At 44.8% G+C, this 12,594-nt stretch overlaps 1 protein-coding gene across 3 annotated transcripts in view; it reads left to right on the top strand.

The window, feature by feature from the left end:
- The window catches only part of EP300 (E1A binding protein p300), a 66,465-nt gene extending 54,625 nt beyond the window's left edge, over window positions 1-11,840 (top strand). For all 3 annotated transcript variants that reach the window (XM_057741524.1, XM_057741523.1, XM_057741526.1), the window contains 9 exons: window positions 299-366; window positions 1,235-1,385; window positions 1,506-1,652; window positions 2,313-2,426; window positions 3,154-3,319; window positions 4,084-4,248; window positions 5,432-5,593; window positions 7,994-8,275; window positions 8,543-11,840. In XM_057741524.1, the coding sequence (XP_057597507.1) occupies window positions 299-366; window positions 1,235-1,385; window positions 1,506-1,652; window positions 2,313-2,426; window positions 3,154-3,319; window positions 4,084-4,248; window positions 5,432-5,593; window positions 7,994-8,275; window positions 8,543-10,741 (3,454 nt within the window). In that variant the 3' untranslated portion in view covers window positions 10,742-11,840. The remainder of the gene's footprint in view (window positions 1-298; window positions 367-1,234; window positions 1,386-1,505; window positions 1,653-2,312; window positions 2,427-3,153; window positions 3,320-4,083; window positions 4,249-5,431; window positions 5,594-7,993; window positions 8,276-8,542) is intronic.
- Window positions 11,841-12,594: the final 754 nt, after the last annotated feature.

Raw genomic sequence — 12,594 nt, 5'->3', positions numbered from 1 at the left:
GTGATTCTTTAACAGCTTTGTGCATGTAAACCAATTTATATGCCCTTCGCATTTCTTCACATCTTTTGTCTATTTTCAATTAGGATTTTTATCCTTTTTTTTTCTTTCTTTCTTTCTTTTTGTTTTCTAAATGCTCTTTGTATATTGGTTATATTAACTCTTTGTTAGGTATTTAGTAATATTTCTCCCAGGTTGTCTTTTAAATTTCAACTTCACACATACATAAGATGGATTTTGTAGTGTACATTGCTTTAAATGTTTCTCTAAGTTGTTTAAGCAGTCTTGGTTTACATTTTAGATTTGTCTGTGATGGTTGTTTAAAGAAGACTGCACGAACTAGAAAAGAAAATAAGTTTTCTGCTAAAAGTAAGTTTCATTTTACAAGTAAACTTTGGCAAAACTTCACTGAAGCAGTTAAAATAAACATCCAGAATGAATTTTGTTTCAACATTATTAAAAATGTTTAACCAAAGTAAAAACCAAATAACTTTTCCATGATGTACTTAAAGTTGAACTGTAGTGTACTTTTTGGTGTGAAATTCATTAGACCTGATGATGTATAGAAAGGAGGATATATGTTTTTCTCTTATTCCTGCACATTTCCTGATGGAGGCCAGAGGTGGAAATACTTGTCCAGAATTGCTCTCCCACGAGTGATTCCCTCAGTTTTGTGTGTACTCTTAGTAGGGACTGCATTTAGACCTGTGTGATCTTTTCAGTTGGGTGGGGGTGGCAGTCAGTTTTAGTTTTGTAGGTAGATGCCTTTACAGTTTTTTGCTGATTTACAGGTTGCTTTTAATCCTCTGTAAAGCTTATCAGAGCACCCAGCAGTTGTTAAATATTATTGCAATCTAGGCAAAGTGCATATGGGTGTTTGCTCTGTTTTTTGACTCTTCTGAAAATGAAAATTTTTCAAAATAAAAAGTTAGGGAAAATAACATTTAGAAAGTATTGACTACCCTGCTTGCTTTAACTGCGCACATACTGAAATTGGAATGGTGCAGAGAAGATGCGCACAGTGCTCTGTAAGGGTGATGCACAGACGCGTGAAATAGTCCACATTAAATTTTTTTTTTTTTTTAAGTATTGACTACATCACTAACTTAACAAAATCTAGCAGGTAATTTTGTTAGTACTGAAAAAGCAGAAATGAGATTTGGTATTGAAACCTAAGATTGATAGTAATAAATTTGCACCTTAGTAACTACTGAACTTCTAACTTTTGAATTCCTAGGGTTGCCATCTACCAGGCTTGGCACCTTTCTGGAAAATCGTGTGAATGACTTCCTGAGGCGACAGAATCACCCTGAGTCAGGAGAGGTCACTGTTCGAGTAGTTCATGCTTCTGACAAAACTGTGGAAGTCAAACCAGGCATGAAAGCAAGGTACCTAATAATTTCCCCTTGTCTTCTCTGTGGATCCACAGTTGCTCTTACACAGTTACTGTTGATGATTCTAATCTGAATGAAATGTTGTGGTTTTTCCCTCTGACATGAATTGTATAGGTTTGTAGATAGTGGAGAGATGGCAGAATCCTTTCCGTATCGAACCAAAGCCCTCTTTGCCTTTGAAGAGATCGATGGTGTTGACTTGTGCTTCTTTGGCATGCACGTTCAAGAGTACGGCTCTGACTGTCCTCCACCCAACCAGAGGTGGGACTTTACTGTGGCTACTTTCTAATTTGCGTGAGAGTTTGAAGTTATAGTAAAGTGAACAAGCATAATGGGCTAGAAATTGTTTGATGTGCTTGTTTTGGAAATGCAAGTTTTCGAGTGTGTAGTATTGAAGTGAAACGAAAACAAAAACAGAAAATACTGCCCAGTACTCCTCTTCTGTGGTCATAGTAATAGGGAAAGTGATATGAATAGCAGCCTAAAACACAAAATAGGAAACAAACTGACCACTTTTCAGAAAATGTACTTAAATCTAGGTCATGTCAAGTACCTAGCAGAGATGTATGTGAAAGAATGTCATACAAATGAGAGAATATGGTTTAGAATTTTCCATTTCCAAAATAGCACAAAGGCCATAATAAGCATACTGCCAGAAATATTTGGATTGCTCAATACTGACTGACTGTACTGTGTCTCAGGCCCTGCTAGGTGCTTAGATTATAACAGAGCCACAGGACCACAGAACTCCCCTGACTGGTTCACAATCTAGTCATTTACTTAAATAACTATAATATTGTGTGATAAGCATTAAAAATGACAAGGTGAGCAAAAGGTGCAGAAGAGAGAGGTGTTTTTAGCCATATCAGTAGGAACTCGTGGTGTGACTTGACATGGCTTCTTTCTTCCCATTTGCTACAGGAGAGTGTATATATCGTATCTCGATAGTGTGCATTTCTTCCGTCCTAAATGCTTGAGGACTGCGGTCTATCATGAAATTCTAATCGGGTATTTGGAATATGTCAAGAAATTAGGGTAAGCATAAACACAATGCTAGTTTTAAAACCAATTTGTTTCAACTAATTAGTTTTAAACTAATCACCACTGTGGTATTACGGTGAGGTATAATACATGAAAATATGTGACTTCGTGTCTTTTTTCCTCAACTTTGGTTTTCATCTAGTAGAACTATAATTTGGAGATCTTTTGATATTAGTTTTGCCAATGGGAAAGAAATGGATATTTTGACCCTAGTTGCACCCATTCCAGATTAAATTTTATTTTGTTCGGTTAAACTGTTAGATACAGTTTGATTTGAAGGGCCAGAACCTTAAACTGCACTTGGTCCTTTTACATCTGACCATCAAAACCAAAGTCACAGTAAGGTCTGGAGATACAAAAATTTGTCAGACTGGTTCCTTACCTTCAAGATACATGTGTGCTTGAGAATGTTTAGCAGCTCGCCATACAGGTTATTCCTCCTAACAGTCTGCACTTCATTTAGCTCTCCTGCTGACCCGGATTCATTTTCTTTTGCATTGTAGCTTTTGTTTGGTCTTTAAATGCAGATTTGGAATTTTTTTGATCCAGGGTTATGCCTGCTCTGGCCTAAGACTTTTGATCTGATGTGGATCACACACTTCGAGTTATCCTGGGGAAATCATTGGTTTCTGTACTAACTTCACTTTGTGGTTTAAAGTGTAGCATTCTTTCTAGAATGGGTGACCTTTCGCTTGAATGTTCCTTCTCTTTGTGTTGTTAGATACACAACAGGCCATATTTGGGCATGTCCCCCAAGTGAGGGAGACGACTACATCTTCCATTGCCACCCCCCTGACCAGAAGATACCCAAGCCCAAGCGACTGCAGGAGTGGTACAAAAAGATGCTCGATAAGGCTGTATCCGAGCGAATTGTCCATGACTACAAGGTCAGGAGTAGGGGGATGTAGAACTGTGGCTTGTCTCATCCTGCTGCTCTGTATTCTGCTATTTTTACTATCAACAACAATCTTGTTTGTTCTCCCTCTTCCTTGTAATTTGTAAAATTAAGCTAATTTGATAGCAGGGTTTTTTTCCCCTGAATTATTATTAAGATGAACTGGATCTGGCAAAATATTTAATAACCATTTGTGATTATAGGGTATCTCATGATAAGGAAGTTGAACTACAAAATTTCTTGTCTGTTTTTACCCATAGGGAGGAAAACATGAACTGGGCGTTTCCCTAAGCAGCCCAGCAAACCATTCTTAACCATATGGTTTCCAGTATTTATAATTTGGTTTGTTTTGAACATATTTCTCAGTAGAACTGCTGGTATTTCAAGGATACGTGCAAGGCAGGTGTGCCTCCCATTGCACTACACTCTGTCTCAAGAGTGGTAAAGGCCACGGTGTGAGTGATGCTGCCTGTGCCATTGTTTCTGACAGGATAATTTTCCACTTGGTTATATAAAGGCAGATAATCTCCCTCTCCTCGTGGTAGGGGAAGCCAGAAATACTGATTTTGGACCAGACCTTTTCACCGTGACCCTGAATGTCTCCCCGGGCACCAGGCTTGGGTATAAAATCTCTGCCAACTTCCAGAAGACACATTCTTCATGTTTCTTGCCTCTGTTAGCTGTGACTGCTTCTGTATAAAAAATGTGTTTCTTTAAAAAGTAGAAATTCCTATTTGTACATGGATATTTTCACAGGATATTTTTAAACAAGCTACTGAAGATCGATTAACAAGCGCAAAGGAATTGCCATACTTTGAAGGTGATTTCTGGCCCAATGTTCTGGAAGAGAGCATTAAGGAACTGGAACAGGAGGAGGAAGAGAGAAAGCGAGAGGAGAATACCAGCAACGAAAGCACAGATGTGAGAGCTTTGCACTTTCCTTTCCAGCCTCTGCCTGTTCTCATGTACAACCCAGAAGTGAGCTTTCAGCATGGTCTTAAAGCTCTTAACTTTTCAAGTTGGGCAAGAAATATTGGCGTAGATAAGTTATTGTGGTTCTGGTTCAGTGATTATAAGCCTTTTTAGCATCAGTCTTTTATATATACATATATTTGGCTGCACTGGGTCTTCGTTGCAGCACACGGGATCTTTACTTGTGGCATGCAAACTCTTAGTTGCTGCGTGCAGGATCTAGTTCCCTGACCAGGGATCAAACCTGGGCCCCCTGCATTGGGAGCTTGGTCTTAGCCACTGAACCACCCAGGAAGTCCCCAGACCTCATTTTTCAGTGGAATCTTGGATTTCTAGTAATGGAAACTCTGGAAAACTGATAGAAAATTACCCATCTAGAGCATGGGGTTGGTAAACTTTTTCTGCAGAGGTCTAGATTGAATATTTTGGGCCTTGCAGGCCATATATTTTCTCCAGCACATTTTTTTTCCCTTTAAACAACACTTATGCAGATGTAAAAACCATCATTCTTAGCCATACAAAAACAAGTCTATGCCAGAGTTTGCCACTTCCCCAAACAGAACCTGTGATGTAGGTGGATCATCTGAGGAGCTTTTCTTTGTCATTTATTTCCCTGTAGTTTATCTAGATTGCCCTAGCTGAGTCTGAACTACGCAAGTCACCCTTAGTCTGTTTAAGAACTTTACAGTCTGCAGTTTAAACTCCTTTATTGAATGTTTTTCAAGGTTAGTAGGCCCATAAAATTCTAGAAAGTGAGTGGAAGGAAATGTTGTAGCCAAGGCCTTTGGCTCCCTATTCCTGTGCACACTTCACCACCCCACTCAGTGCTTGTTCCTGTCCTCAAATCTGAGATAGCCTGGGTCCACCTGAGGTGTTTCCTGGTCGGCAGGGTTCTTGTGGCCAAAAAGCTAAGACTGCCGTTGTCTTATTGAGACATTAGTGGAGAGATTCTTCCCCGGGAGAAAATTAGTGTAAAAAATGTTTACTGTAAATAACAGCTTTAAAAAGAGGATGAATGAAGAGAGCAGCTGGTGGAAGGTGGTTTCAAAAATGAAGTCTTTTTACTATTATTAGTTCTCAAGTCTCTTAACAAATAGTTAACATTTTCTTGTCCTTTTGTGCTAACCTGCAGGTGACAAAGGGAGACAGCAAAAATGCTAAAAAGAAGAATAATAAGAAAACCAGCAAAAACAAGAGCAGCCTGAGTAGGGGCAATAAGAAGAAGCCAGGCATGCCCAATGTGTCCAACGATCTCTCGCAGAAGCTGTACGCCACCATGGAAAAGCATAAAGAGGTGAGACACAGCCCCCAAGAGGGTCTCTCAAAACTGCCCAGCATGGTTGATACTTACGGTGTGAACACCAGACCATTCAAATTCAGAAGGAAGAAAATCATTTGAGGGGGAAGAAGGCAAAAAGAGGATGGCTAGAGGGGGTAGTGAGAACAGGAAATGGTAAGGTGTCTTTGATTTGTAGCTGTTGTAAAGCTACATGATGTTGGGAAAAGTGTAAACATAGTTTGTCTGACCTTGTTTGTAATCCTTTTATGTTTATATTTCTGTCCATTGTTCAGGAGATAGGCTTGTTGGGTATCTTTGTTGTTTTATTTTAGACCAAGCTCCTTAGAACTCCGTCTGTCCATTCCAGTTTGTCTGTGATGGAACTTTGGCAAAACAAATGAATGTTTGCCTATCTGAAAGGGAATTGGGAATTGTTAAACTTTCACATATGCAGTTGTAACCCCTTCTCAGCAAAGTTAAAACTTTGAATTATTTCATTATTTAAATTGCTTATTTATTGTTGTAGATGGTTTGGGAATATAACTGGGTGTGTTGGATTTTTTTCTCCCTCAATATCACCATTGATAAGATGGCGAGTCTTGAAGGGTAATTCATGTCAGTTTGTTTTTTGATTTTTTTATCATCTGTTTGACTCTGTTCAGACATCATAATCAAGTTATAGGAAGAGGCCATTATGTGGAGAGGAAACTGAAGGCTTGATTTGAGGTGGAGGCCTCACTTAGATAATGATTGTCAGCTGTTGTGCAATATTTAATGTTACAGAATTCTGTCATAGCAGCCATTGGGAAAAGCCCTTAGAGTATGTTGTAATAGGTGTGGTTTAAGTTGTGGATACATCATCTGAAGAAGATGTGGGTAGTAGTCACCTGTTAGGAGTTAGAGTCTAAGGTTGTCAGTTTCGGTTAAATTCATGTTATTAGCTCTAGGGTGACATACAGTGGAATCAGTCATCATGGTTGTTAATGGAGGGTTGGCCATAGTGAAGGTTTCCTAGGGAGTCACCAGATGGTTTTATCTGCCCCTCTTTTGAGAGAGTTGCGACAGACTTTCCCTGCTTGTTAGATCCAGTACTTTCCCTGTGTGCAATCACATTTTCAGAAGGCTCTTCCTTGCTTTATGAGTGCTTTCTTTGAGCCACAATATCAAACCCAGTATTACAAGGTGTCAGACACACATCACATTCCTCCCTTGATGCTTCTGACTTCTGGCATCTGTTTTGATATGTCCTGACTCAGTGTGCCTTGTCCTGGTTCTTTTTGGTTTTGGCTGCACCATGCTGCAGCATGCAGGATCTTAGTTCCCCAACCAGGGATGAGCCCGTGCCCTCTGCAGTGGAAGCACAGAATCCTAACCCCGGGACCACCAGGGAAGTCCCTGTGTTATTTTTCTAGACTCTTCTTTTCCAACATTGCTGCCCGAGTATATAACAGATGTTATTGCCAGTTTGCACAGGTGTTCAGCCTCTGAAAAACTGGTAGAATATAGAGCAGTACAGTAGTTATTCACAAGTTCTTGATCTCTTGAAGGTTCCATCTTACATTTTATTATTACATACATGATACCAGCTTCCTCTTGCAGCCTTTATACCAGTGGTTATGGGAATTAATGGCAGTCGTGTGGTTTTAAACTTCAACGAACAAAAGTTTTGCTGTTTCTATAGCAAGGATGAAGGTATCTGCTTTCTTAATTTTCCCACCCCTACCAACTTTTTTTTCCTCCAAACTTACAGGAAAGTTATTTAGAAATGCTGTCCCATAGCCTTCACTTAGATTCACCAGTTGTTAATGTTCTGCTACATTTTGTTTATTTTGGCAAGTACCTTCTAAGAAAAAGGACAATCTCTGCGTAAGCACACTGTGGCTTCACACTCAGGAAACTCCACCGAGGGCCACCTCCTCACGTGTGCTCCTTCTGCTCCATGTTGAGTTGCCATGTCTCAGTTCCTGGCCTTATTTTCTTTCATGATATGGGCATTTTGTGGAAGACTCCCAGGCCAATTGTTTTGTAGAATGTCCCTCAGTGATGTGTTAAGTTAAAGCATGGGTAGCAGCTTAAAGTAGACCACTTTGAGGCAAAATGTCCACTGTATGGTGCTGTACCCGACCATTCTTTTTTTTTTTTTTTTTTTTTTTTTTTTTTTGAAGGAATTCTTAATTGAGGTAGAAAACATAAGATGTAGATTTTTTAGGCCCACTGTAGTCAGTCTCAGAGAAGAGAACAGAGGTACGTAAAGCAGGAGAAAGAGGGCCATATCGTGTAACCTTGCGGGACCCAGGCGTCCCAGCTGCACCGCGCCCCCACCCAGTGTGCAGCCCGGCCCAGCTGTCTGAGGTGGTTGGTCTGGTGCGCCGTGGTGCTCTAGTTCCAGTCGGGATGAGACTGTCTGTTCTGCAGGTCTTCTTTGTGATCCGTCTCATCGCCGGCCCGGCCGCCAACTCCCTGCCTCCCATCGTTGATCCTGACCCCCTCATCCCCTGTGACCTGATGGACGGGCGAGATGCCTTTCTCACCCTCGCAAGGGACAAGCACCTGGAGTTCTCTTCACTCCGAAGAGCCCAGTGGTCCACGATGTGCATGCTGGTGGAGCTGCACACCCAGAGCCAGGACCGCTTTGTCTACACCTGCAACGAGTGCAAACACCACGTGGAGACGCGCTGGCACTGCACTGTGTGCGAGGTAGGCCTCCAGTGGCGGAGGAGGTGGGGGCTTCCAGGTGCCTGAGGTGCAGTTCAGACAGAGGTTATGCAGGCCTGGGGGCCTTCCTGGGCTCCGGGGCCAGTGGTGAGTAACAGAATGGGGTTGGTGGGGCCCAGTCTCAAATTTGAGTGCTTGGGCTAAAGAGGCTTTCTCTAAAACAGGGCGTTTTAGCCCAAGCAGAATATGTAAATGCTGTTGAAATGTAAATGCTGGAGAGTTGACCTGAACCTGTGTTTCCCCCCCCAGGATTATGATTTGTGTATCACCTGCTATAACACTAAAAACCATGACCACAAAATGGAGAAACTCGGTCTCGGGTTAGATGATGAGAGCAACAACCAGCAGGCCGCGGCCACCCAGAGCCCGGGAGACTCCCGCCGCCTGAGCATCCAGCGCTGCATCCAGTCCCTGGTCCACGCCTGCCAGTGCCGCAACGCCAACTGCTCCCTGCCCTCCTGCCAGAAGATGAAGCGGGTCGTGCAGCACACCAAGGGCTGCAAACGGAAAACCAACGGAGGGTGCCCCATCTGCAAGCAGCTCATCGCCCTCTGCTGCTACCACGCCAAGCACTGCCAGGAGAACAAGTGCCCCGTGCCCTTCTGCCTCAACATCAAGCAGAAGCTCCGGCAGCAGCAGCTGCAGCACCGGCTCCAGCAGGCCCAGATGCTCCGCCGGAGGATGGCCAGCATGCAGCGGACTGGCGTGGTGGGCCAACAGCAGGGCCTGCCCTCCCCGACGCCTGCCACCCCGACCACGCCGACGGGCCAACAGCCGACCACCCCGCAGACGCCCCAGCCCCAGCCCCCCTCTCAGCCCCAGCCCACCCCTCCCAACAGCATGCCGCCCTACTTGCCCAGGACTCAAGCTGCTGGCCCGGTGTCCCAGGGCAAGGCAGCGGGCCAGGTGACTCCCCCAACCCCTCCTCAGACTGCTCAGCCACCCCTTCCGGGACCCCCACCTGCAGCGGTGGAAATGGCAATGCAGATTCAGAGAGCAGCCGAGACGCAGCGCCAGATGGCGCACGTGCAGATTTTTCAAAGGCCGATCCAGCATCAGATGCCCCAGATGACTCCAATGGCCCCCATGGGTATGAACCCACCCCCCATGGCCAGAGGTCCCGGCGGGCATTTGGAGCCAGGGATGGGGCCCACGGGGATGCAGCAACAGCCACCGTGGGCCCAGGGAGGGCTGCCTCAAGCCCAGCAGCTACAGTCTGGGATGCCCAGGCCAGCCATGATGTCAGTGTCACAGCACGGCCAGCCCTTGAACATGGCTCCCCAACCGGGATTGGGCCAGGTAGGTGTGAGCCCTCTCAAACCAGGCACTGTGTCTCAACAAGCCTTACAAAACCTTCTGCGGACTCTCAGGTCTCCCAGCTCCCCCCTGCAGCAGCAACAGGTGCTTAGTATCCTTCACGCCAACCCCCAGCTGTTGGCTGCGTTCATCAAGCAGCGGGCTGCCAAGTACGCCAACTCCAATCCGCAGCCCCTCCCTGGGCAGCCTGGCATGCCCCAGGGCCAGCCAGGGCTGCAGCCCCCCGCCATGCCAGGTCAGCAGGGGGTCCACTCCAGCCCTGCCATGCAGAACTTGAATCCCATGCAGGCGAGCGTCCAGCGGGCCGGCCTGCCCCAGCAGCAAGCGCCGCAGCCGCAGCTCCCGCCGCCCATGGGGGGCATGAGCCCCCAGGCTCAGCAGATGAACATGAACCACAGCACCATGCCTTCGCAGTTCCGAGACATGCTGAGGCGGCAGCAGATGATGCAGCAGCAGCAGCAGGGAGCGGGGCCGGGCATCGGCCCTGGGCTGGCCAACCACAGCCAGTTCCAGCCACCCCAGGGTGTGGGCTACCCTGCCCCCCAGCAGCAGCCGCAGCCGCAGCGGATGCAGCATCACATGCAGCAGATGCAACAAGGGAACATGGGACAGATGGGCCCGCTCCCCCAGGCCCTGGGAGCAGAGGCAGGAGCCAGTCTGCAGGCCTATCAACAGCGACTCCTCCAGCAGCAGATGGGGTCGCCCGCTCAGCCCAACCCCATGAGCCCCCAGCAGCACATGCTCCCGAGTCAGGCTCAGTCCCCACACCTACAAGGCCAGCAGATCCCGTCTCTCTCCAATCAAGTGCGTTCTCCCCAGCCTGTCCCTTCTCCACGGCCGCAGTCCCAGCCCCCCCACTCCAGCCCTTCCCCACGGATGCAGCCTCAGCCTTCTCCACACCACGTTTCCCCACAGACCAGTTCTCCACATCCTGGACTGGTCGCTGCCCAGGGCAACCCCATGGAACAAGGGCATTTTGCCAGCCCGGACCAGAATTCGATGCTCTCTCAGCTCGCTAGCAATCCAGGCATGGCAAACCTCCATGGTGCAAGCGCCACGGACCTGGGACTCAGCACCGATAACTCAGACTTGAATTCAAACCTCTCACAGAGTACACTAGACATACACTAGAGACACCTTGTAGTATTTTGGGAGCAAAAAAATTATTTTCTCTTAAGACTTTTTGTACTGAAAACAATTTTTTTGAATCTTTCTTAGCCTAAAAGACAATTTTCCTTGGAACACATAAGAACTGTGCAGTAGCTGTTTGTGGTTTAAAGCAAACATCGAGATGAACCTGAGGGGTGACAGGATATAAAGAATATATTTTTGTTATGGCTGGCCGCCACCGGCCGGTTTTTTTTCCCTTGTGTGTTTGGTTCAAGTGTGCACTGGGAGGAGGCTGAGGTCTGTGACGCCAACCACAAGCTCCTGCCTTGCACCTCCAATAGGTTTTATTATTTTTTTTAAATTAATGAAAATATGTAATATTAATAGTTATTATTTACTGGTGCAGATGGTTGACATTTTTCCCTATTTTCCTCACTTTATGGAAGAGTTAAAAAAGAACATTTCTAAAACCAGAGGACAAAAGGGGTCAATGTTACTTTAAAATTACATTCTATATATATATATAAATATATATAAATATATATATTAAAATACCAATTTTTTTTCTCTGGGTGCAAAGATGTTCATTCTTTTAAAAATGTAAAAAAATAAGTAAAAAAAATCCCCTTTCCTCCCAAGTCAACTTTTGTGCTCCAGAAAATTTTCTATTCTGTAAGTCTGATCGTAAAAACTTCAAGTATTAAAGTAATTTGTACATGTAGAGAGAAAAATGACTTTTTCAAAATATACAGGGGCAGCTGCCAAATTGATGTATTATATATTGTGGTTCTGTTTCTTGAAAGAATTTTTTTCGTTATTTTTACATCTAACAAAGGAAAAAATTAAAAAGAGGGTAAGAAACGATTCCAGTGGGATGATTTTAACATGCAAAATGTCCCTGGGGTTTCTTCTTCGCTTGCTTTCTTCCTCCTTACCCTGCCCCCCACCCAACACACATACACACACTTTCTGTAAAACTTGAAAATAGAAAGCAAAAACCCTCAACTTGTAAATCATGCGATTAAAGTTGATTACTTATAAATATGAACTTTGGATCACTGTATAGACTGTTAAATTTGATTTCTTATTACCTATTGTTAAATAAACTGTGTGAGACAGACACCTGACTTTGTTTTTCTTGCCATCGCATCTTTGTCTTACAGTGCATCAGTTTAAATGCCTGATGTGTAGGATGGGGGGGGGGGGCGGGGGACGGGGACTGAAAGGCACTAGCTTACAGCCCTCCCTAACTATTACATGAAGTGATTTTGTGATAAAATAGATTTTAAAAAATACATTTTGGTAAACTTGTCCAAGGTTCAGGGGAAAACACAAGTACCAGCTAAATGTTAATTTTATCAATATGAATTGATATTAATTAGCCTTTATCAGCTTGGTACATGTCCTTTTGTGGTCCCCCCTGGATGACCTCATGGTCTTCCAATCACCCTCACCTTGCAGGGATAAGAATGAGCACCTAAGAGGGTCATATCTGCCTAAGTCACAACGCCTTGAGAAAGCGGCACTTGAAGCTGGGGTGACAATACATCCCTATTCTCTGTTACCCACTTTGTTTTCACTACTGCCAGCCAGAAAGTCACTGGGGGAATGAGGCTGTAGGAAAGGAAACTGTGTGGAAATAAAACCTGGGAGGCTGAGAGAGGGCAACACAGCGTCTGGTACCGGGCTAGGCCTTAATGAACAGAGAGGTTCCCGGTGCCCCTGTAACTGAATACTAACCTCAGCTGTGAACAACTCTGGACAATCAGGAGGATCCTCTGAGTGAGCTGCCGTGGCGTCCCCTGGCAGGCCTTCCTTGTTAGCGTCGTGGAGCTTTACACTGACCATGTCCCATCATCTGCTAAGGGCTAAAG

Source organism: Hippopotamus amphibius, chromosome 7, assembly GCF_030028045.1.
Source record: "Hippopotamus amphibius kiboko isolate mHipAmp2 chromosome 7, mHipAmp2.hap2, whole genome shotgun sequence".
Lineage (NCBI taxonomy): Eukaryota > Metazoa > Chordata > Mammalia > Artiodactyla > Hippopotamidae > Hippopotamus > Hippopotamus amphibius.
The sequence above is the reverse complement of the archived record's forward strand: the minus strand, read 5'-3'. Positions and strand labels throughout refer to the sequence as shown.